Source organism: Halichoerus grypus, chromosome 8, assembly GCF_964656455.1.
Source record: "Halichoerus grypus chromosome 8, mHalGry1.hap1.1, whole genome shotgun sequence".
Classification (NCBI taxonomy): domain Eukaryota; kingdom Metazoa; phylum Chordata; class Mammalia; order Carnivora; family Phocidae; genus Halichoerus; species Halichoerus grypus.
This window is the reverse complement of record NC_135719.1, coordinates 134,475,378-134,496,833: the sequence shown is the minus strand read 5'-3', so window position 1 is coordinate 134,496,833 and position 21,456 is coordinate 134,475,378. Positions and strand designations below refer to the sequence as shown.

General features: G+C 42.0%; 2 protein-coding genes and 1 long non-coding RNA gene across 5 annotated transcripts in view; 1 reads left to right on the top strand and 2 right to left on the bottom strand.

Moving 5' to 3' along the window:
• The window catches only part of LOC144378874 (uncharacterized), a 57,465-nt gene extending 55,506 nt beyond the window's left edge, over positions 1-1,959 (bottom strand). For all 3 annotated transcript variants that reach the window (XM_078054061.1, XM_078054062.1, XM_078054063.1), the window contains exon 1: positions 1,170-1,959. In XM_078054061.1, coding sequence (XP_077910187.1) covers positions 1,170-1,445 — 276 coding nt within the window. In that variant the 5' untranslated portion in view covers positions 1,446-1,959. The remainder of the gene's footprint in view (positions 1-1,169) is intronic.
• The window catches only part of FLRT2 (fibronectin leucine rich transmembrane protein 2), a 94,765-nt gene extending 87,134 nt beyond the window's left edge, over positions 1-7,631 (bottom strand). The window contains exon 1 of the mRNA XM_036069435.2: positions 4,636-7,631. The gene's annotated coding sequence lies outside the window, so the exon portion shown is untranslated. The remainder of the gene's footprint in view (positions 1-4,635) is intronic.
• The window catches only part of LOC144378875 (uncharacterized), a 76,910-nt gene continuing 60,352 nt past the window's right edge, over positions 4,899-21,456 (top strand). Inside the window, exon 1 of the long non-coding RNA XR_013440799.1 lies at positions 4,899-5,035. This is a non-coding gene — a long non-coding RNA (uncharacterized LOC144378875). The remainder of the gene's footprint in view (positions 5,036-21,456) is intronic.

Genomic DNA, 21,456 nt, shown 5'->3' with positions numbered 1-21,456 from the left:
GCACTTGATTAGCTTACTGCAAGCTTTACAAGAGATTCCCTCCACTAAAATTAATCAAAAGCTCTTGGAGACTGCTTTCCATTTACAAGAGAAGTCAAGATGAGCTTCCAGGTGAATAAATAATGATCATAATAATGATGACAGCAGCAGCAAATATTGAGCTGCTTTGAGACTCAGCTGGGGGAAAGGGGACTGTGGAGAGTTGGGGCTGGAATCTTTCTGTAGCTCTCTGAAGGAAAAGCAGGAGCTATTTTCTTAGTTAACCTAAGTAAGGCTGCTGTTTGGGAAACGTGACCATATTCTCTCTCTGCTGCCCCTGGCCCCAAGTGCACACACGGGACCACTTGCTCCCCCCACACCATGGTGTGTCAGGCCACTGAGAACAACCAGACTCTCTGCAAGGCCACTAACCACCCCCCACCCCAACACACACACACACACACACACACATCACGGTAAATTCATGTTGCCAATGGCTAACACGTTTCATCTCATACTGCAATAAAAATGTGACTTCTAAAGTTTTTATTTTATGACGCCAGAAGGTGAATGGAAGGAGGGAGGAAGGGAAGACTCCGGGGATGTCAAAGGGGGAAAAGGTAATTTTTTCCCTTTACTTGATTCTCTCTCTCTCTCTTTCTTTCTCTCTCTCTCTTTCACACACACACACACACACACACACACACACACACAGATTTGCTTTCCTGCACCAGCTAAATGAGGTGGGCGAATGGGAGTGGGCTCCTATCATTTTTAAAAGATGCTAAATAGGGCTGAGAGAGTGAGAGGGTGAAGGTGAGGAGGTGAGGGTGGGAGTGAGTGAAATCCATGCATCATTCTCCCGGATTGAAGAATACTAGAAGCCCCTGGATCCACATTCTCAATTTCCAACGAGCTACAAAATGACGCCCCAGCTAGGGCCGAGGGTTCTCATCCCTCCCCAGTGGAGGCTCAGCTCCCTGCACAGCGGCCCACCTAGGGCAGAGCAGCGCCGCGGGCCCCTCTAACCTGACTGTAGATCTCCCCGCGCTAGGTGCCCATCCCCGACATCTTGAACTTCGCCTCCTTCTTACTTTCGCTCAGATCTGGCGAGCGTCAGGAAAGGCACTGGGAAGGAGCAGGAGCTCAGCGGCGGGGCGTGGAAGGAGAGGGCTGGGGGTGAGCGTTACCTGCGAAGGTTCTCGAGGTCTCCTTCCAGCCCCGGTGGTAATCTCGCTCAGCGCCGCGTCCTCCCCCAGATCCAAACTTTTGCTGGGTCCTCCGAGTGGCGGCGGCGGCGACGGTGGCGGCTGCCGAAACCCAGCCTTCTCGCCCGCAGCGTCGGGGCGCGGGGGTGCGGAGGCCGGAGCCTCAGAGCGGCGCGCGCCTCCCCGCAACGGGCCGGAGCCCCGGCGCCCCTCTCGCCTAGCTCGCTCTCGCCTTTCTCCTCTACGGAGCCGCGGCATCGTCTTCCCCCGTCCTCCGCCACCTCCGCCTCCAGGGCTCGGGCATGCCACTTTCTCTCGGCTCCGGGCGCCGCGGCCCCCGCCTCCTTTCCTCCTCTGCCTCCCCCTCTCCGCCTAGACCAAGCCACGAGTCCCGAAAGAAGCAGGGCGAGCGGGGAAGGCAGCGGAAAGAGGCCCCGCAGCGCCTGGGCTCCTCAGAGGCGGAGGACCTCGGGGGGCGGCCGGAGACCCGGGCGGGCGCGCCGCGGGCGCCTGGAAGCCCACCGCACGGAGCCCGGAGCAGGGCGCTGCGCGGGGCTGCGCGGGGGCGGGCGCGGGGCTCGCTCCAAGTGCTGCGCCGGCCCGGCGTGGGTCCCGAGGCTGCTCCGACCTCACTGCTGCCTCGATCGGATGCGGCCGGGCTAATGTAGACGCCGCGGCCCCCACCCCCACCCCTCCTGACACCCCCGGGAGATGTTTACAGTAATGAATTCGCGGGATCGCCTGCGTCGCTCCCGCGCTCCTCCTCTCCCTCGGTCCCTCGCGCTCTGGCGCGCTCCCCTCCTCGAGCCCTCTTTCTCTGCCCCCCTCCTTTACTCCCTCCCTTTCAGAGTCCCTCCCACATTTCTGGTTTAAAGAATGCTTGGGAGGCGCGGCTGCAACCCTTGCTTTCCAAGAGGCAAAGTCGGACTCGGTTTTTAACCCTCTCCTCCCCGAAGAGAGTTGCAGACGCCTGGACCAACACCATGGATGCCACCCTGACCGAGCAAGCCTTCTCCTCTCTCTAGCCAGCACCATCCCACCCCCAACTCTTAGGGATAATGCCACCGTCTCAGCGCTGAAAGTCGATTTCCTCCCTGCCCGCTTGGGCTGTACTTCCAAGCCACAGGATCTATTACTTAGACACTGAGAAATGATCGAAACGTGAAATTAGAGGGTAAAAATATCACAAGTCTCTCAACCAAGATGGCGTTATTTCAAATGAAGGCAACCCTGATGATTTGCGACCCCCACCCCCACGCCATCACCAGTTAACTCCCTGATCCCGGGGCTTATTAAATAACTTTAATTGGAAAAATAATCCGAAGTTTAACATGATTATTTTGAACACCTATTTTCTGCCTTCACTCTAGCTGCTGGGAAAAAAAGGTTGTTCACTTTCCCCATAGATTGCAACGGATAACTAAATTCAGCCTCAAAGATTCAGGAAACAGACTTGACAGCAAAAGGAGCCTGATTTGTATACGGGCAATGTTTCCACTTCGCAATCTCTTTGAAAAGGTTAAAGAGTAATGTAAGAAAACCAGGTGCACGTCTGTTTCTTGGAAAACATATTTTAAAAGGTTCTGGTTTTCTCCTCTCCTTTCATTGTCGCTCCTCCTGCCTCTAGTAAGTTGCTGTCATGTTTTAACAAGTCTGTGGAGAGGCTGAATGTGAACAGAAGAGGGAGAGCGAGCTCGAGCCAAGGCTCCAGGCTGCGCCGAGACGCCCGTCGGTGGGGCCATGCGAGAAGCAAACGGCGAGCTTGAAACTAGCTCAGGACCAACTCCCTAGGGATCCGCGGGGCTGTCTCGGACCAAAGGTTGCGCAGGGGCGGTGGCCTCGACTGGCTCAGGAGGATTTCCCCGTCCTCAGTTCAAAGTCTGAGTCACTTGGCACCACTTTCCCAATTGTTTTTATTTCCTTCGCATCCTAGTTGTGTCTACCGCCTTCACTTATTTAAGTGCCTTCGTCGTGTTAAGAGGACTTGGAGAAACGCCCCATTTGCCTCCCAAGCACAAGCCACGCATGGATCCACCCAGACGCACGGCCGAGACGCACGCTGGCACACGCTCTCACACACGCTCACACACGCACACACGACCTGGGTTTGTGCCCACGGGTCGCTGCTCCTGTTGCATTATGCAAAGTGGTCAGGAAAATACTTTGATTTACATCGACATAACCTCTCTTCTCCTCAAACTCAGTGTGTGACTAACAAGTATCCAGAGGAGGAGGGGGCACGCCGGGGGGGGAGTTAATTGGACTAGGACAGACAGTGAGTGCCATCTTGCTGGGAGGTTCCAGGAGCAAAGCGCCAGCGTCGACAGCCACGGTGGCCTCCACCTCCACCAGCAGCTGTCGCTGGCCGGAGCCCCACGCGATCCCGGAGTTTCCCGGGCATCACTGAGAGTCCAGTCGGCCCCAGTCACCCTCTTCCCAGATACTTAATTTCCCTGGTTAATGACCCGACCTCAACTGGCAACCTTGATCTTGGGCCTGATTAAAAATGAAAAGTGACCGCGCCCGCCCTGAAGGCGCGGAGACGAACCCGGGACTGGTCAGCGCGGCGGAGGGATCTTTCCAGGCGACTCCAAGCCCGCGCGGGGACACGGTGGCAGCTGGCGAGGCTCTGCTCCCTCCCTCCTCGCCGCCGCCTGGCCCCGGCACTTAGATCTGGTGGGGGGCCCGGAGCTTTCCGCCCCCTCTCTGCGTCCCACGCACGCGGCTGAGACAACGCAACCCCAGTTCAGCCTGGTGTGCTGCCTGCGCCTTCATCGCCCCCGCTGGCGCGCGGGGAAGACGCGCGGGTCCGAGCTCAGTGCCGGGCCGCTGAAGACCAGCAAAGCTGGAGAAAGACTTGGTTTGGGGGAAAAAGTAACCCTCTCCCCAACTCGCAGGAAAATGCACTGGCATCCTCGGCATCTTCTTAGCCACGAAGCAATCCCGGATTGCGGGCAGGAGGCGGGCTGGTGGCTTTAGATGCAACCGCTTGATAACATCGGTGACATTATCAGCAGATGGAGTGGACGCGGGGGTGGAGGAGTAGGGGGTGTTACTCCTAGAAGTTATCCTATTCATTCTGGGAAGTGAGAGGCTGGATTACAGCAAGCTTAATGGCTCCAGAACCCCAATTTGGGATCGATCCTCCCAGCAGACTGGCAAATGTGTGTTTTGACCCAAAGCTCAGTTACCAAACTCTTTCGAGGAGGCGAATTCTACCTGCAAATAGACCTCCCTAAAGTCGGGGGGAAGAGTTAAGCAGCCTATGCTCTCTCTGGAGGCAAGAAAAAGCCAAAACATCCCATCCCATTGACCACCCTACGCTGGTTCAAAATAATAATAATAATAATAATAATAATAATAATAATAATAATATATCTCCCCCCAACCGCGTAGCAGCAGCCCTGGCTGTTATGGGAAACTCCACCTGGCACCTCTGTCCCTTTACCTGGCGGCCGCCGTGTCTCCTCGCAGTGCGCTCATCCGAATCCGACCGGGTCGGGGAGGTGGAAAGGGAAGAAGCTGGCGCGGCAGCAGCGGGGATCCCGGGGCATGGTATTGTTTTAGGGGTCACCGCCAAGGTCCCTCCTGCCCATCGTTGAGAACCGCCAACCTGATCCCGGGGCTGGGTGGACACAGCGGCAGGCGCAGTGCTGCCGCCTCGCAGCTGCTAGACACCCGGAACCGAGGGCCAAAGACGCACCCCGGGCGGAAGCAGCGCAGCGCCTTGGCACGGAGATTGTGGCCACTGATGTTATCTCGGAGCGCTCGTTCCTCTGCGGTGACAATGGAAGATGCGAAACTCGCAAGGGACAGCGACAGGTTTCGAACGTACAACTAACTACCAGGTACCCAGCCTGAGACTGTATGCTGTTTCCCCCCTCCCCCTTCTCTCCCTCCTACTGGGGAGGGAACTAATTTAACCCTGTGTGCGCCCTACACTCCCTGGAGAAGCTAGAATTGACTCGGAAACCGCAAGCGGCGGCTCCCGGGGCGAGAGCTTTGTTCACGTGCGTTTCCAGTGGGTGTGTTGCTGTCTGGGGGCATTCGCGTGGCAAGACGCCAGTGGCAGGCTTCCAGCGCCAGACTCCGGCATGGGAAGGAGCCCCAGCGTTTCATCCGGACCAGACCCAGCCCTCGGAATCTATTTTTTGCCTCCAGTTACCAGATTTATTGAAGTTGCCAGCAAAGTTGGGTTTTATTCCTTTATTTCTTCCTCTTTCCCGCCTCCCGTATTATTTCCTTTCCTAGCGGTGCTTTGAAGATGTGGAACTCTCCGCTCATTCTAATTCTAGCTTATAACTGTTTTGCGTGTGCGAGACGAATGGTGGAGGGTACCCATCCACCCACGCAAAATTTAAATGAAACCGCAGGGAAAGCTGTCTCTCACCCACTCACCCAGTGTAGGCAATGGCGAATGACCACATATTCAAATAAGACCAAGACGCCAGAAGATGGGGAAGGGGCTGGTTTGAGGGAGCTGTGAATAGGGAGATGGAAGGGAGAGAGAACGTGCCTTAGAATGGAATAAACAGGGGAAGCACAGACAAGAATGATGATGCAGAAAATATATCTGAGTCCCAATACTGAAAACAGCAGGTCAGCTTTAGTGCCTAAATTTTGATCGGCAATATTTCCCCAGCTCCTTTGGAAGCAGAATGAATGAACGAGTGAATGAATGAATGAATGAATGAATTTGGGGGTTTGTTTTGTTTTAATGAGAGAGAGAAAGTGAATAAGTGAGGCTCAGCCTTGGCCGCACAGATGCTTTGCGTTTTGTAAACAGCTTTGTCTAAGTGCTCCTGACTCCCAAGAAGTAAACTGGAGTTGGAGGCGAGTCACCTCCTAGACGTGAAATGGAAGCTTAGACAAGAGAAACTGACAGCTCAAGGCCTCTGCTGTCACCGGCACACCCCAGTGAGCCAGAACGTCGCCCACAGCGCAAACTCAGACAATCTTCTACAGATTCCCCTTTTCTCCATCTCCGTTCTGGACTAAAGAAAGAAAGAGTCTTTAAAAATCATTTAGAGGGTAGCACGTGGATCTTGCGAAAACTGAGTTATTTTTAAAAGGAAAAAAAAAATGTGTTTCTCCACAGGATAGATGTTCTAAGTTCTCTCTGCAACATACCCAAGCCAATGGGAATCTGTAATAGCCATTTCAAACGCCTCCGGAGCCGGGCTTTGCGCACGGAGGTAATGGGAACACTTTCCAGCCGGCCTGGTGCAGAATTTCCTTGTAAATCCTTCTAGTTTGCCAAGGTGGCAGCAAAGCATAGGGAGAGCTCTTCAGCCAGCCGAATCAACACGGAAGACCACATTTTAGGACAAATACTAATCTACCTCCTTTTAAATACTCATCTTCTTGTGTTTAAGTGTACATAAATATCCACATGAGGTTCTTTCTTTGAAACCTTGATCTGAGGTAACAGTATAATTATTTCATCTTTAAGAATACGTTTCTGTTTAAAAGAAAATGGAACTCCGTGCAGGTTTTACTTTCTGATTTATGCTGCCAGAAAATGAGTAAGATTAAAAAAGTGAGACGAGGTGGCTGCAGATGTACAAAATTTGTATTTTAGATTATAGCTTTTTATAAATTATAAACAAACACTATCATCTGTCTGTGCTCCCTACTAAAGACTATTGATGGGATGACTGTAATCAGGACAAGGAAAATTAAGTACAGAAAGGCATCACATCAAATGTATGAACAGAATAACTGTAACAAGTTTCTTAACCACATGACCCATAAGTCAGCTTTAGAAATGTGTGATGGTGGAACCACAGGAAGCGAAAGAGTAGTAAATGTGGTTCAGGGGCTCCAGAGGGTAATAATTTTGCAGACTCACAAAACTGGGATAATTAGGTTACTTTATTTTTATTAAGAAACCATCGCTAATACAAAAGGGTAGAAGAGTAGAGAAACAAAAAGCAAATCTGTGAGCCTCAAAAAATGGAAAGTCATGGGGAACCTGGGTGGTTCAGTCAGTTAAGTGTCTGACTTTAATTTTGGCTCAGGTCATGATCTCAGAGTCCTGAGAACTAGCCCCTTGTGGGGCTCCATGCTCAGCAGGGAGTCTGCTTGAAGATTTTCTGTCCCTATCCCTCTGCCCCTTCCCCCACCTGTGCACTCTCTCTGGGGTGCACTCTCCCTTAAATAAATAAATAAATAAATAAATAAATAAATAAACAAACAAACAAACAAATAAAACCTTAAAAAAATAACAGAAAGTTAGCTCATTCGTTATTCTTTGGACTTCATTCCTCGATGGTGTTTTCACATCAACGTTGAAACTTGACTGCCATCTCAAACCTTTCGTGCCCCTCTCCATGTTTTTTGCACACTCCCCCAACTATACAATCCACATGTACATTTTCCTGTGTTTCTACCTTGTGGAAGGGTGCCTGGGTGGCTCAGTTGGTTAAGCATCTGCCTTTGGCTCAGGTTGTGATCCCCAGGGTCCTGGGATCAAGTCCCCACATTGGACTTGACTCCTTGCAGGGAGCCTTCTCCCTCTCCCTCTGTCTCTCATGAATAAATAAATAAAATCTTAAAACATAATAATAACACTTTGCAGAAGTAAAGATAACACAGGATTTGGATTTGTAAGATCATGGTTTAAGCCCAAGCTCCTGAAAATTTTGATCCTGGGTAAGATTGGCTCTGAGCCACTGTTTACTCATTAATAAAATGGGCATAAAAATACCTGTTCTACCAGCCTCATAATATTGTCACATCATGAGTCAGTGCATAGGAAAGTGCTTTAGAAGTTTCAGTTGTTATTCAGTTATTGCTAACAATATTATCATTACATCACAGAGTCCCAGCCTTCAAAACATTGGAAAGTTACATCAACCTGAACAGCTTCCCCTAATGTTATCATCTTACATTACCTTGGAACATTTATCAAAACAAGAAACCAACACTGCTCTGTTGCTATTAACTAAACTCCAGGCTTTGCTGGTATATCATCAGTTTTTCCACTAACATCCTGTTTCTGTTTCAGGATCCCATCAATTCTACCACATTGCCTTTAGTCATCATATCTCCTGTGCTTTGTGACAATTCCTCGGTCTTTCCTTGTTTTTAATGAATCTGGGAGTTCTGAAGAATAGTGGTCATGTATTTTGTCTTTCCATTCGGGTTTGTCTGATCTGACTCTAGTTCTGGGTTTGCGGGGAAAAAAATACAAGGGAGGTGGAGTGCTGTTCTCATCTCATCATAGCAGGTGGAGCATGATATCAGCATGATGTCACTGATGATAACATCATCACTCTCTAAGGTATTGTGTGCAAGGTTTCTCCACTACAAAGGTATCTATCCTTTTCCATACTCTGTTCTTTGGAAGTGAGCCACTAAGTCCTGCTGACCCTCATGGATTTAAAATTTGTAAATGCACAAACTAAGCATTTAGTGCAACTGATAAACACCCCAAATATTGAATCCACCTAGGAATAATCTCCCAGGCACCTCTGTCCCCGTATTCTATATCCTTAGGAAAGTGTTCAACTATCTCCTCTTGGCTATATATTTTGAACCCATCTTCACTACTCCATGCTTTACAATCCCCAAACCCAGTCTCCAAATCCTGTTGGTTCTTTTCTGAAATGTATCCTACCTTCCTAGTTCTCATTGTCACATCTGGTTGGTTTAGAATTCCAACTTTCCTACAAAAAGTTGGCATCCATGACCTCTTATCCCTTTCTCCCTTTCATGGTTTTCTGAGAGTTTGGTGTTCATTTCATTCTCCCTCCAAGGGACAATAGCAATCAACTAGTTTGTCTCTGGATAGTCTAAGGGTCTCAAAGAATTTAGTTGGTCTTACCTTTCTTTTATTCTGGTAAATGCTTGAAGCATGAGTCTTAAGTTCATGAATAAGCTTCTGTAGCAATTAGAGAGAAAGCCAACCTTTCTTCTAAGATGAGAGCCACTGTAAGAAAATCCATGATTAACACACTGTGGGTAGGTGGCTTTTCATTTCTCACATGAGTATAAAACACTCTTTATGCACTTTTTGTGAGTGTGGTATGATTCATGTGAATCTGTGACATTGAAATGCATACTCTGCCGGATTTGAAACACCATGATACAGTTTGTGGTTCATCCATTTATCCAACAAACATTTGTAGAAAACACAAAACATGTAGCAGAACTTTGATAAATAGACTTAATCCCTGTTCTATAAAAACTCTCACTGTAGTAGTGATACACTTTAAATAATTACATACTCATTAGGTAAGTAAAACAATTTGGTATATGCAAAGCATGTTAGTGCCCTGAAACAGATTCTCTGAGGAGGGAAGTCCTCATCCAAGTGATGAGGAGGCTTTCTTGATAATGTACTGATTTTATAGGGGACTTGTGACATTATTTTTACATCCAGCCTTCTGCATACAGCAACCCCAGGAACCAACCGGAGTCCCCTGTCTCAGGGAAATCTCTTTGGGCCAAAAATTGGAAAATCAGTGTAGGAGTAATTGCTTGACTATCCATTTCCCCTAAGCCTTGGTTGCTTTGCCTCTCCATGCAGGTTACAAGATGATTATGCGTGAACAAAAACAGAAGGTCCACACTGACAGGAAACAAAAGCATGTTAAACCATGGAGATCTCCTCATACATAAACCTGCCATTTGTCAAGCACTTGCTCTCTGTTCCAAAGGGAAACTGGCAAAAACTTGAAGCAAACATTCTCCAACAGCACTGGGGAAGAGTAAATGAGGGAAATGCCCTTTTTCAAAAGAGTATATGGTTGATATAAAGATGGAAGTCATTTTAAGAAGAGATGAAAGATCTACCCAGAGACTGATTTGAACATAGGTGCTACAATTGTAGCAAATGTTACCGAGCCTTCTGTATCTGACTACAGTTCCGATGAAGAGGGAAGTGCCATTTTAATCTGAGAAAACATATTTCGTTGAGTGAGTAAAAAAGATTCTGAATTAGAATATATATCTAAAACATATAACAAATATATATAACTTCCCACTAGACTACATATCTATCTATCATCTATCTATCTACAAACACACGCACATATACTTCCCACTGTCTATTGATATATTAGAAAAAATAAAATTGCATTCTTTAAAAGGTCAGAGATAATTTTCAAGCCTGCCCGACTCTTATTATAAGGATAAATACTATATCGATTAAGCTATATGTAGTTGCAAGAGGTCTGAAATTGGACTTGGATGGCGGGACTTCAAGTCTCTACTACTTTATCAGGGAAATCAATAACAGCCCAAGGCCTCAGTTTCTCTTTTATCCCAAAGGGAAAAACCAAACGATCTGCCAGGGTAAATATATAAGCAGTGAGTGAAGTGGGTTATTTCGAAGCTCAAATTAAGAGCAAACTATTATTATTTATGTAATGACTGTGTTTTACGGAACATAATTTAATGTGAGATCTCTTTTACTCCGTATAATCTTAAGACATTCCTGGCTTTTCTGATAACCTGTTTTACACAAAGTTTCAGAGCTTCAAAGGTACAGAGTTGCTAAACTCCTGCAAAATTGCTCCAAACAATACTTTCGGGTGCCAGTCAACCAAGTTTTGAACTACCTAAACAATGAACTTGTCCAACATACGGAATTCTTAGCTATCATTTCACAGTATCGCTGAAAAATTCATATAATTGCTGTTGGCCAATTTTCTTTTGTAGTTCCTCCACTTAGCTAATAGAAGTAACTAAACTTTTCCAAGTGATTCTTTATTTTTTTTTTATTTTATAGCTAGATTATTTTCATGCTTGAATCTTCTGAATTTAGTCATCTCATTTGCTTACTCAGTTGGAACAACTTAGATTTCATGTTCCCCTTCTCTCCACTTGAAACATTTTTGAAAAAGTAAATTGTCACTAAAACTCGATAGTGAAAAGTTTAGAGAGGTAGCTCCTCACAGATAGTGTCTCTTCCTCTGTCTCTCTGTGTCACCTTTGGAAGTTTCCATTAGTACCATATTTATTTGACACACTAGAAAGCCATATGATATGAATGAAGTGAGCTTATTCGCATTTGATTTCTACTCCTTATTGATAGTACAAGGGCATGAATTAAATTTTTCTTCCTAAACACCAAAGGACCATTGTTGATCACAGTCTGGTGTATAGGTTGGCAAAGACCATGGTGTTCCTATCTCCAAAGAAGGCATTAAAAGCTTGATTTCCAAAGGCTTTCCCATTTTCCTTGGTGTTTTGAAGAGATATCTAATGAATCTCAAACAATATGAAACTGTGAAAATATCTGAATCATTCTGTCTTTGGATTCTGTATTTAATTTTATTTCTAGGGATTGTGCTGCAGTTTTGAGTTTCAATAGCACAGTTTCCTCTTCTTTTACTTTAATGCTTTATAAATGGAATCATGTCAGATTATTAAGTGTGCAGATACAAGAATATGGATTACCAATCAGAGCTAGTAGAAAGACAAGAAGTTAACCTTTAAAATACCTCCATTTGGGGTGCTTGGATGGCTCAGTCGTTAAGCGTCTGCCTTCGGCTCAGGTCATGATCCCAGGGTCCTGGGATCGAGTCCTGCATCAGGCTCCCTGCTCAGCAAGAAGCCTGCTTCTCCCTCTCCCACTCTCCCTGCTTGTGTTCCATCTCTTGCTCTCTCTCTCTGTCAAATAAATAAATAAAAAATCCTTAACAAATAAAATAAAATACCTCATTTGTAGGATGTTTATCCCTTACACCATTCCCAAATGGATGACTGTGTCTGAGAGCTCTCGGCCTCCACCCTCATGTCGTAGGTCACAGAAACAGTGAAGCAGCTAGCAGTAGATGCCAGATCTCCAGAAACCTGTCCAGAGTTTAGCCACTACCCTGATGTAGATTTTGGTCTCTCATCAACAGGAAATAATATTTTCTTATCATTATGGATAAAACCAAATTTATTTAAATGTATTTCTAAATCTCTATAAATTAAAACAGTTTCCTTAAAAAATATCCTGTATTTCTTACATGTCCATCCTAAGAGACAGACTTAAAAATTATAGAAGTAAGCCTGTGAAAGCCAAGGGAGTCTCAACAACATTAGGAAAACAAAACCACAGTAAGGAACCAGTTCACTCCCATTAGAATGGCTATAATAAAAAAGACAGAAAATAACCAGTGTTGGTAAGCAAGTAGAGAAATTGGAATCCACATACCTTAATGATGGGACATTAGTAAAATAGTACAGCTACTTTTGCATGAAGGTTTCTTAAAAAGTTAAACATAAATTTACCATACAACCCAGAAATTCTACCCTTAGGTGGACTATCTGGCATATCTATCTACCCAAGAAAATGGAAACATACGTCCACACAAACACTTCTCCATGAATGCTCTTAGCAGCATGTTTCATAGTAGCCCCAAACTGGAAACAGCCTACATGTCTATCAGCTGCTGAACACATAGACAAAATGTAGTGTATCCATGCAATGGACTGCTATTTGAACAAAGTAAGGATACATGGTAAAGCATGGGTGAACTTCAAAATAATTTTGCTCTATAAAAGAAGTTATACTCGAGAGACCAAGTATTGTGTGACTTAATTTATAAAAATTACAGAGAAACAAAGTTTTTGAAGACAGCAAATCAGTAGCTGCCAGAGGAAGAAGGAACAGAGATTTACCGTAAATGTGCATAAGAGATCATAATGCAGTGATTAAAATGTTTTAAAATTGATTCATGGTGATGTATGCATAACTTGGCAAATTTACTCAAAGTAAGAATTGAATTGTACACTCAAAAGGAGTGAATTATATGATATGCAAAATATGTCTAAATAAAATTATTTTTAAAAAGCTAAGAGGATTGATGTCAACATCTATGAATATTTAATCTTGGTAATATTCTTGCTAGATCCTCTTACATCACCAATAAATAGGGCTTGAATTATCTTAAGACTAATAAATAAAGAATATGGAGAATAGTAGAAATAATAAACTAATATGTGTGTCTAAACATTCTACCTATTAACCTACTTTTTCAAAAGAGCAGATCATTTACAATCTGATTAAATCCACCCATGTGATCTGTAAAAATTCAGAAGTAAAATAAACAGAATACAGGGTGACATAGTCTTTCCACTCTATTCTCTGTAAAAAAAAAAGTAACATCTAAAAAATATCTGTGAGTCAATAAGGGAAAACAAATTCTCTGCTTTTGTATTAAGTTCTCTGCTCACCAGACTCCTCTGCCAAAAAGAGTCTTCTATTTTTACAACACATAGTACATTTGTTTACTATGGCTCAAGGAAACATGATGTTTTACTAATAAAAATCCATTTTTGATAATAGAATGATCAATTATTTTAACATACCCTTTGAATAGCTTAATTCCTTTATATAGTCATCAATCAGGAATCTTCTTTCTTTCTGTCCAGTTAGGGCAATATAAATACCATTTTGTGAGGATGTCATATTTTTCTTTTTTTCTGGCAAAACAAGAAAGCGTAAGACAGATGGGTTAAGAAGAAAGTCAGACAGAGTATCAGTTGCCAAAGGAAAAAAAAATAAAAATAAAGACAACATCTTGTCCATCAAGGAGCTCAGATCAAGAGTCTTTCTTTTCTCAAATAATGACAGCTCCCAAACTGTGAGCAACCAGCAAATAAATAAAGCAAAACCACCAAAGGTGTTTCTCCACGGTTTCCACTTTAATGCCTAGGAGAGATAAACATGTCATTTTACTAGGAGGATTACCTGAAAAAAAAATTAGCTAAAGCAGACAAGAAAGAAGAAGGAAATAGAATAAGGGCATGTCATGTCTATTACCGAGGGATGAACTGCTTCATGCTTTTCTGGGTACTGCTGATGAGATGTCTAGGAAGAATAATCTACATCTACCTTCAACAGTATAAAAGGATCCAAAGTACAGATTTATAATCCTCACATGAGGAGCTTCAGGACAACTGACATAGTTGTTCTCAGTTGAAAATGGGCCCTGGTTGGTATTCTACATTAATTTTTCTCCAACAGGAGCTTGCCCACTAGATGTGGTGAAATCAAGTTTATGTGCTCTTTAATAACTTTTCTCCAGCCAGGAAGACCTTGTTTTTCAGGCCTCCGGAAATTGTTGCTAGAATAGAAGAGGTTGGAAGTGGGGCTAGATCAACTGGACCTGTGCTGTGAGCCATCCATCACGCATTCACAGCAGCCTCCCAGATGGAAGAGAGATGAGGGGGAGCACATTTAATGAGGTGTGAGCTTGGAATGGGCAAAAAAACACAATTTTGAAGGTTTTGAGATCAATGTCTTGAATCGACACAATGAAAAATATTTTATCATAGTTAGAAAAATCACATTTTTTTTTCATTTTTAACATTACTCTCAGGCTTTAGGAAAAGAGTAGAGACTGGGTTTGAAGATATTAAGAAAATTCGCTAATTGGCCAAGTTCTTTGTCAATGCCTTATAGGATGTGTTTAAGTATAGGAGCATGTTTCAATCTATTTGGAAGAGAAGCAGGCTGAGTTCTGGTATCAAATATGTTCCCAGCTAGCTGAAGATTTAGGAAAGCCACACAATTTTCTGAGGCCCCAGATGTCTCTTCTCAGAGGTGATAATAATTCCTGGCAAACTTGCTTTGCATCGTTTTGTAAGCATAGAATAAAATGGTAAATGTAGATATATCTATGAGAAAAGCATTTCCCTAAGCAAAAGTGTCATTCTTATTAAAAAAAATGTGAATGTCTCCTCTTTAACCCCTTAGCTTACTTGAGGATGAAAACCAGGGTAACTCCTCTGGGAAATGATCAGGTTCTGGTTTACATTTCTTCTGTGATGAGGGTGATAAAGGGCTGATCTTTAGATATGACAAGTACAAAGTTCCATGCTTGGGCTAGAGTTTGGAGAGCCTCATTAATCACATTCCATTGTGTTAGAGGTTCTATAAACATTGCAAAAGCATAAAGTACAGCCCTTCTATTAGTGACATCTTTCCAACCTAACTCCAGGAAGCCTTTGAGATTTTCTTAACTGACAGGATTTCATTTCAGTCATTAGTTAATCATGCTTAGTGGGTGACTCTGAATCCCACCAGGCAGGAGTAAGGGGATATGTATTCAAACAGTACAAACATGGCTTGTCCCAGTCACATAACCATTAAGAACTGTGGGGGGGATTTCCTTTCTCAGGATAAGTCAAATCATTTATGTGAATCCCATAATATTCCTTTTCTTTTTTTTTTTTCCACCTTTGGAAACTAATGCTATAAAGTTATAGATAGAAAAAGAATGCTGAGAATCCTTCCTGTGGATACTTTGGGTGAGATGAAGAGGCAAGTATTATTGCTTACGGATTTGTATGTCCTGCTGTCAAAGTCTTTTTATGTATGAATGGGCCACTTGAGACAACTAAGAAGCCAGGCCACCTTTAGGATATGGATGGGGGTACATTTGGTATTCACTAGGACTAATCTGCTCAAGGTTCTTCTTGAAATTTTGGTTACATTTAGCTTCCAAAGTCTGTAAAATCCTCTTCTCATTTGTAAATATTTTATTATTTATTTATTAACATTTTCCTTCATGGAAATGTTTTCAAACACATTTATCAGTTGGAATGTAGTTCTTATTAACTATAATAGCAAAGATCCCAAAAGAATTAATGCAAACAAGACCATTTAAATAGCTGCTGGCTGAAATTTGTGCAGGAACATATCAATGTATATTTTAATATTATTAATTTTACAATTTAGTTGAAGAAGATAATATTAATTCCTAGTTTCCAAGATTTTTGGGAAGTTCTAGATACGGTAAATTGAATTAATTTCTTGGCTGCTTTTTTTTTTGCCGTTTGACTCCCTCCATTTGTTTACACCTTAGGAAAAGCCATGGCTCTGATGGTTAGATGTTGGTCTAATAAGGCAAATTTTGGAGCTTATATAAAAGCAAGCTATCTTCCTTCTGTATAGATGGAATGGAAAACTTGATGAGTCTCACAGCAGGATGACATTTATACACAGAGAAAGAGCATACGGCTGGATCAGAGACAATCCATAACCATCTCTATATAAACAAGCTATAGAACATATTGATGATGGGTGACAATTAATACAATGTTTATGGATAATGAAGCATGTATTTCCTATACCTACAACAGTAATTTTCTTCAGATTCATCATTGATCCTACCGTCTCTCTTTTTATTTTCTAACAGTTTGCTCCTATCATGCTAGTATTTTACACATATTTCAAAATAAGTGAGATTCAAACTAAGCAATTGCTAAGCATAATAACAATTAATCAAAATGTATCTCTAAATAATTTCAGAGGGTAAGTTAGAATCATTAATAATAAGGTAATATGGAAGTGATAATGTCAACACACTTATAATAATGGACTAAGCAGTGTGAAGTACAGCTATGGGACTGTTTCCTGGTGCTTGCATATCACATTCCACTAAATATGTCTGGTTATTGCCTCATGCTTTCTCATAGTTAGACCATATTACCTACTCAAATTTAGCTAATTTCCCAACAAATCCATATTCTTTCTACTTACTCTTGGGCCTTGTCTAGCTCTCTCTAAATTTGGTTGTTCTCTTTGTACTTTTATAAACTTCACATGGTAGTTGTTTTTCCCCTTAGTATGTACATGGCATCCATATTTTGTTGTTTACATAATTAAATATTTCTGAAACTCTATGATATACTATATATGCCAGACACTGTAATTTATACTGGTAAATGTGTCAGCAGGAAGTAGATTATTGCAGAGTATTCAGACAAGTAAGTGAAACAGCAACTCGATTGTAGCAAGTGCTAGATTAAGAGAAATAGAACATTTTATTAAGAAACATAGAAGAGGCACCTAACTCAGTCTTTTGGAATCAAGAGTCCTTTCTGGTAGGGTATGGAATATAACAAAAACTTAAAGTTGTTCCTTTTGCTTGGAATATCTATTGTCGAGGAGGGGGGGAGGAGAAGAGACATAGGTAGTAATAGGGCTTGATAGTTGCATTTTGAAAGTTGAGCTTTATCCTCAAAGAAAGGAATCCTTGAAGGTTTTTTAAAATGGGGAGTGATAAGAACCAATTTGTGCTTTTGCTATTTAACTCTGCCATAGACAATATATAAACAAATGAGTGTAGGTGTGTTCCAATAAAACTCTATTCAGAAAATAAGGATGCTGGCAGGAATTGACCCCCAGGCCACAGTTTTCAAAACTACAAAGCTGATGATGAGGTAAAATTGCAAGGATTTGGTCACTGGCTGGAAGGAAAGGAGAGGGAAATGTCAAGTTTCTAACTCTGGCTATGTGAGAGGTAACTACAATGGATGACCCTAAGTTTGGTTAAAGGTATATGTATTCATGTATCATGGAGAAGATTGTAGAAGAAGGTAATAACACACTAAGAGGAGTGATTATAACCTGGAGGATATCTTTCAATGGGTGTACAAACACAAGTTAGATTAAGCACTGTAGAATCAATGGGAGCTAGTCATTCTCTCTCTCTCTCTTCTACAAATTGTGACATGGCTTTATACCTATAGAATGAATAATCACTTTTTAAAACATAGTAATTAGGAAGACAGTATTTGTTTGAACACCACTGAGTTCTAAGAAAAGAAGGTGCTAGATACAGGCAATGTATTACGACGCGGTAACATGTAATATTTTGAAATGCTTAACAAAGAGTCACACATAAGCTGCAGAGAGAGAGGGTAAATATGGAAGCATTTAAAGAGAGGATGTGGCTCACAGGAAGAGAGCCAATCTGAAAATTCAGAGAAACATAGGGAGGAGACCAAGGAGAAATCCAGAGTGAAATGCAATAACTGTTTGGGGAGCAGATGGTGCAATCTCTCATTCTTAAGAGATAAGACGAGTGAAGAATCTGCCTTTTCTCCTCAAAAAATCACATTGGTTATATTTTGTATTGTATTTCTTTCCTTTTGGGAGTGGTTTCATGCATGATTTACTTTTATTCAAGATGGGAATTTTACTATTTTCCCATGTAATGTCACTGCTGTCATGTTAAAGATCTAGGATTCTCATGCCATTTTTTTCTTACCTTTTCCATGTCCATATTTGCTCCCATCCTTCCTATTCTGCAGATGGACATGAAGTCATAACATACATGAAGCACCATAACATGATGTTAAAATATTTTGGCAACTCCTAAGTATTGGTTTCTGCAAGACATTTGGGAGATATTATATGCTATGAGTAAAGGAAATCCCTTCACCCCTCCTTTCTGGCATACTTCTCTTGGGCTATCACAGTTAGGCCATCGATGAGAGAAGATGTAGCTTTTAAATTCTTGGCAAATATAACTTGGGACTTCAACCTTTCATTGGTTTTAGCATCTAAAATCCTGCTATGCTGCCCATGCCCCTCCCTCTTGCCACTTCGCCAATCCCCATTCTCTGAAAACATGGTCAGTGTCTTCAGCGTCTGGAAAATTTTGGCATGGAAACCACCACCAAACAATGAAACATTTCCTTCTCATGTACACTGAGTCACGTCAATGTGCTTTAGATCTTGAGAACCCCTCCCAGAACTGTCTAAAATGTCCCATTTTAAAGGAGGGCATTGATACAAATGTCAAAAACCAATGACAGCCAGGTTGATGCCATCCCAAGTTCTTAATCCCAACATGACAAGCCCTGAGTATGTCCAGATGTATGTGGATAAGGTTTCATTTAACTTACTTAGAAAAAAGAACTTGGAAGAATACAATTGAAGACTGTTTATTTAGAGTATATATACATACATATATGTATATATATAGGTTTATGTTTCCAGAGGAAAAAAAAATCCATTGTCCAGAAAGTAAAGTAAAATGCATGGATTCTTTATGTCCCAAAAAGCAGATCTTAAGGTTTACTATTTTTAAAACTTTTATCAACTTCAAAAGATCCTCCTGGTTATACTTTCTTCATGTGGAAAGAAGAACACAGGTCTACCAACAAATCCTTGAGCATTTCTATTTAAAGAAATGGTTCCTTTTAATGAAAAAGTGCATAGGTTAAAAATAAAAATGAAAGAAAATAAAATAAAAATGAAAGAAAAGTATATTGTTAGCATGAGGCAGAGTCTATCTAGGAGTAACTCCAAGTTCCCCTAAAGGTGGTTCACTGTATTCAAAGTGTAAGGAAAATTTCCATTCTCCCACATCTAAACCATAGCTAAAAAGAATCTCATATATGTTTCTTTTGAAAAATTCTGAAGATTCATATATAACAATGTTTTATTGTCTTAAGTTATGTTAATATATCCATTACTCTAAGTAATGAGGGTTAATATGGCTTAATCCTAATTTAATTTTCTCACAGCTAAGTGCCTACAGAGAGCAGGCAAATTACCATATCTCTTTATTAGGTTCATTAAAACCACTGAAAGGTGATATTTACAATTAGTTGTAAAAACTTATTACTTTGGCTGAAACAAATCCAAAGAAGGTGATCAAGATTGTAACTCGTCAACATTTCATAGCCACAGTGCATGGAATACATTTTAGATAATTCAAAACACAAAGCTTAAAAAAAAAAAAAGAAAAGAAAAGAAAACTTTAAAGTCCTATCTCAGGAAGTAACTACCCAAGTCTTTGGGAAATGTTTAGAGATTCACTGCTTAAAATCTGCTTATTAATATGTTTCTAACCTATACGTTGCAATTTTTAATGTAGCAGAATTACCCCATCCATGTCAACTTCGCTAAGTATACCAGTGTATTGATTGAAACACATTTCTAGCAACCGGTAGCCCCATTGCTGAAAAAACTAGCAGAAAGCAGAGTCCGCATGTACCCCAGACTTTGCATCTACTCGAACAAACATCTTATGCCCTCAGAGATATTTACAAGTCCTCCAAACTGAAGACTAGAGTTCTTCAGCCTCCTTTTGTTCAAGTCTCTCCCAAGTAATATGCCTGTTGCTATTGCACATGATCTAGATATATACTCAGAAACAAGACCTTTAGCTCAGCAAATAATAACTGGGAACTTAGCCCAAATGCGCCACGCATCTATGTTAGGTACTGAGGATACAAAGCTGAATGGGAAGCTCTCCTAGCTGTGGTCATCAGAGTTTATTTGATTGAAACTGGAAGAGAGGACACTAAGTTGCTTTACTTGACAAGAATGGTATGTATGTATCAGATAAAACCCATTAATTAATGTCCAACTATGGAGTATTGGTTTGCTCTTGTTCCAGATCTAATATTTTTTAAAGAGGTATCTGGTAATTTCATTGGCTATCTGAAGCTTGTCAAAGTGACAAATTATTCTTGCAATACTTCTCTGTTGATTCCAAGACAAAATACCATTTTAAAATATGTTTCCTTGCTCTGCACTTTGCTGTGAGTTTACAGGACAAAACCATTAAGTTAACAACTGGCGCTGCAAAGAAATCATTCTCCGGTAATTAAATAAATCTCAAAACCTCTAAAGTTCAGCAAGGGTGATTGCCAAGGAGAGGAGATGGTGGACTCTGCTTGTCACAGAGACATCTTTCTCTTAGGTTTTCCCCACTTTCCATTACTGCTGCCAGTGTACTTCCAACGTCCATTGGGTCCCTCCGCTGTAAACTCTAACTTTTCCCTGAATGTTTACCGTGTGAACTGAAAAGCCCTCCTTTGATTGTCTATTGGTAAAACTGAATTAATTGGGAAGTTCTCAAATCTTTACTGAATATTAATAGAGAACCAATGGGAACTCAATTAGAAAATAAAAGAAAACAGGAAGCATTTTCCCTGAGAAGGTAAAAGTGTTTTACCACAGCCAGCTTCCCTTAGGATCTGCTAGCCTTATCTTGATCAATGAGTTAATTAGCTCTAGAAGCTATCATGGCTAGTTATGTCCATGAGGAGGAAGTCCCAGAGGGAGAGTAGTGGAGTTTCTAGACCTTACATAGATAGTGTTGCTTTTATCTGTTCTGTTCCTTTACATTTCTAGAAGAGGTTCCCTTTGAAGAAAATTTTCATGAACTAAGAATATTTAAAATCAATACATAATCCATGTTAAACTAGCTACTTTCTGGTCCATGTGTGACCAACATATGACATGAGTACTGCATATTATGTTCCTCGCTTCTATGGAAGGCATCACTCTACTCATGCAATCCCTCATTGATTACTGATAAAGCTTGAGAATCCTTCTCAATTCAGCACTTCAGGCAGCCACAATAATTGTTCAGTAATCGGCATGTTAGTTTAAATCAAATGCATCATCATCTCTCTTCTAGCCATTTCTTAGAATTTCTTACTTCCAGCTCCAGGCCTATCATGATATGTGTGCAAGAATGTCTTCTTGCCTAATAGTCTTCCTTAGGATATCACTCTC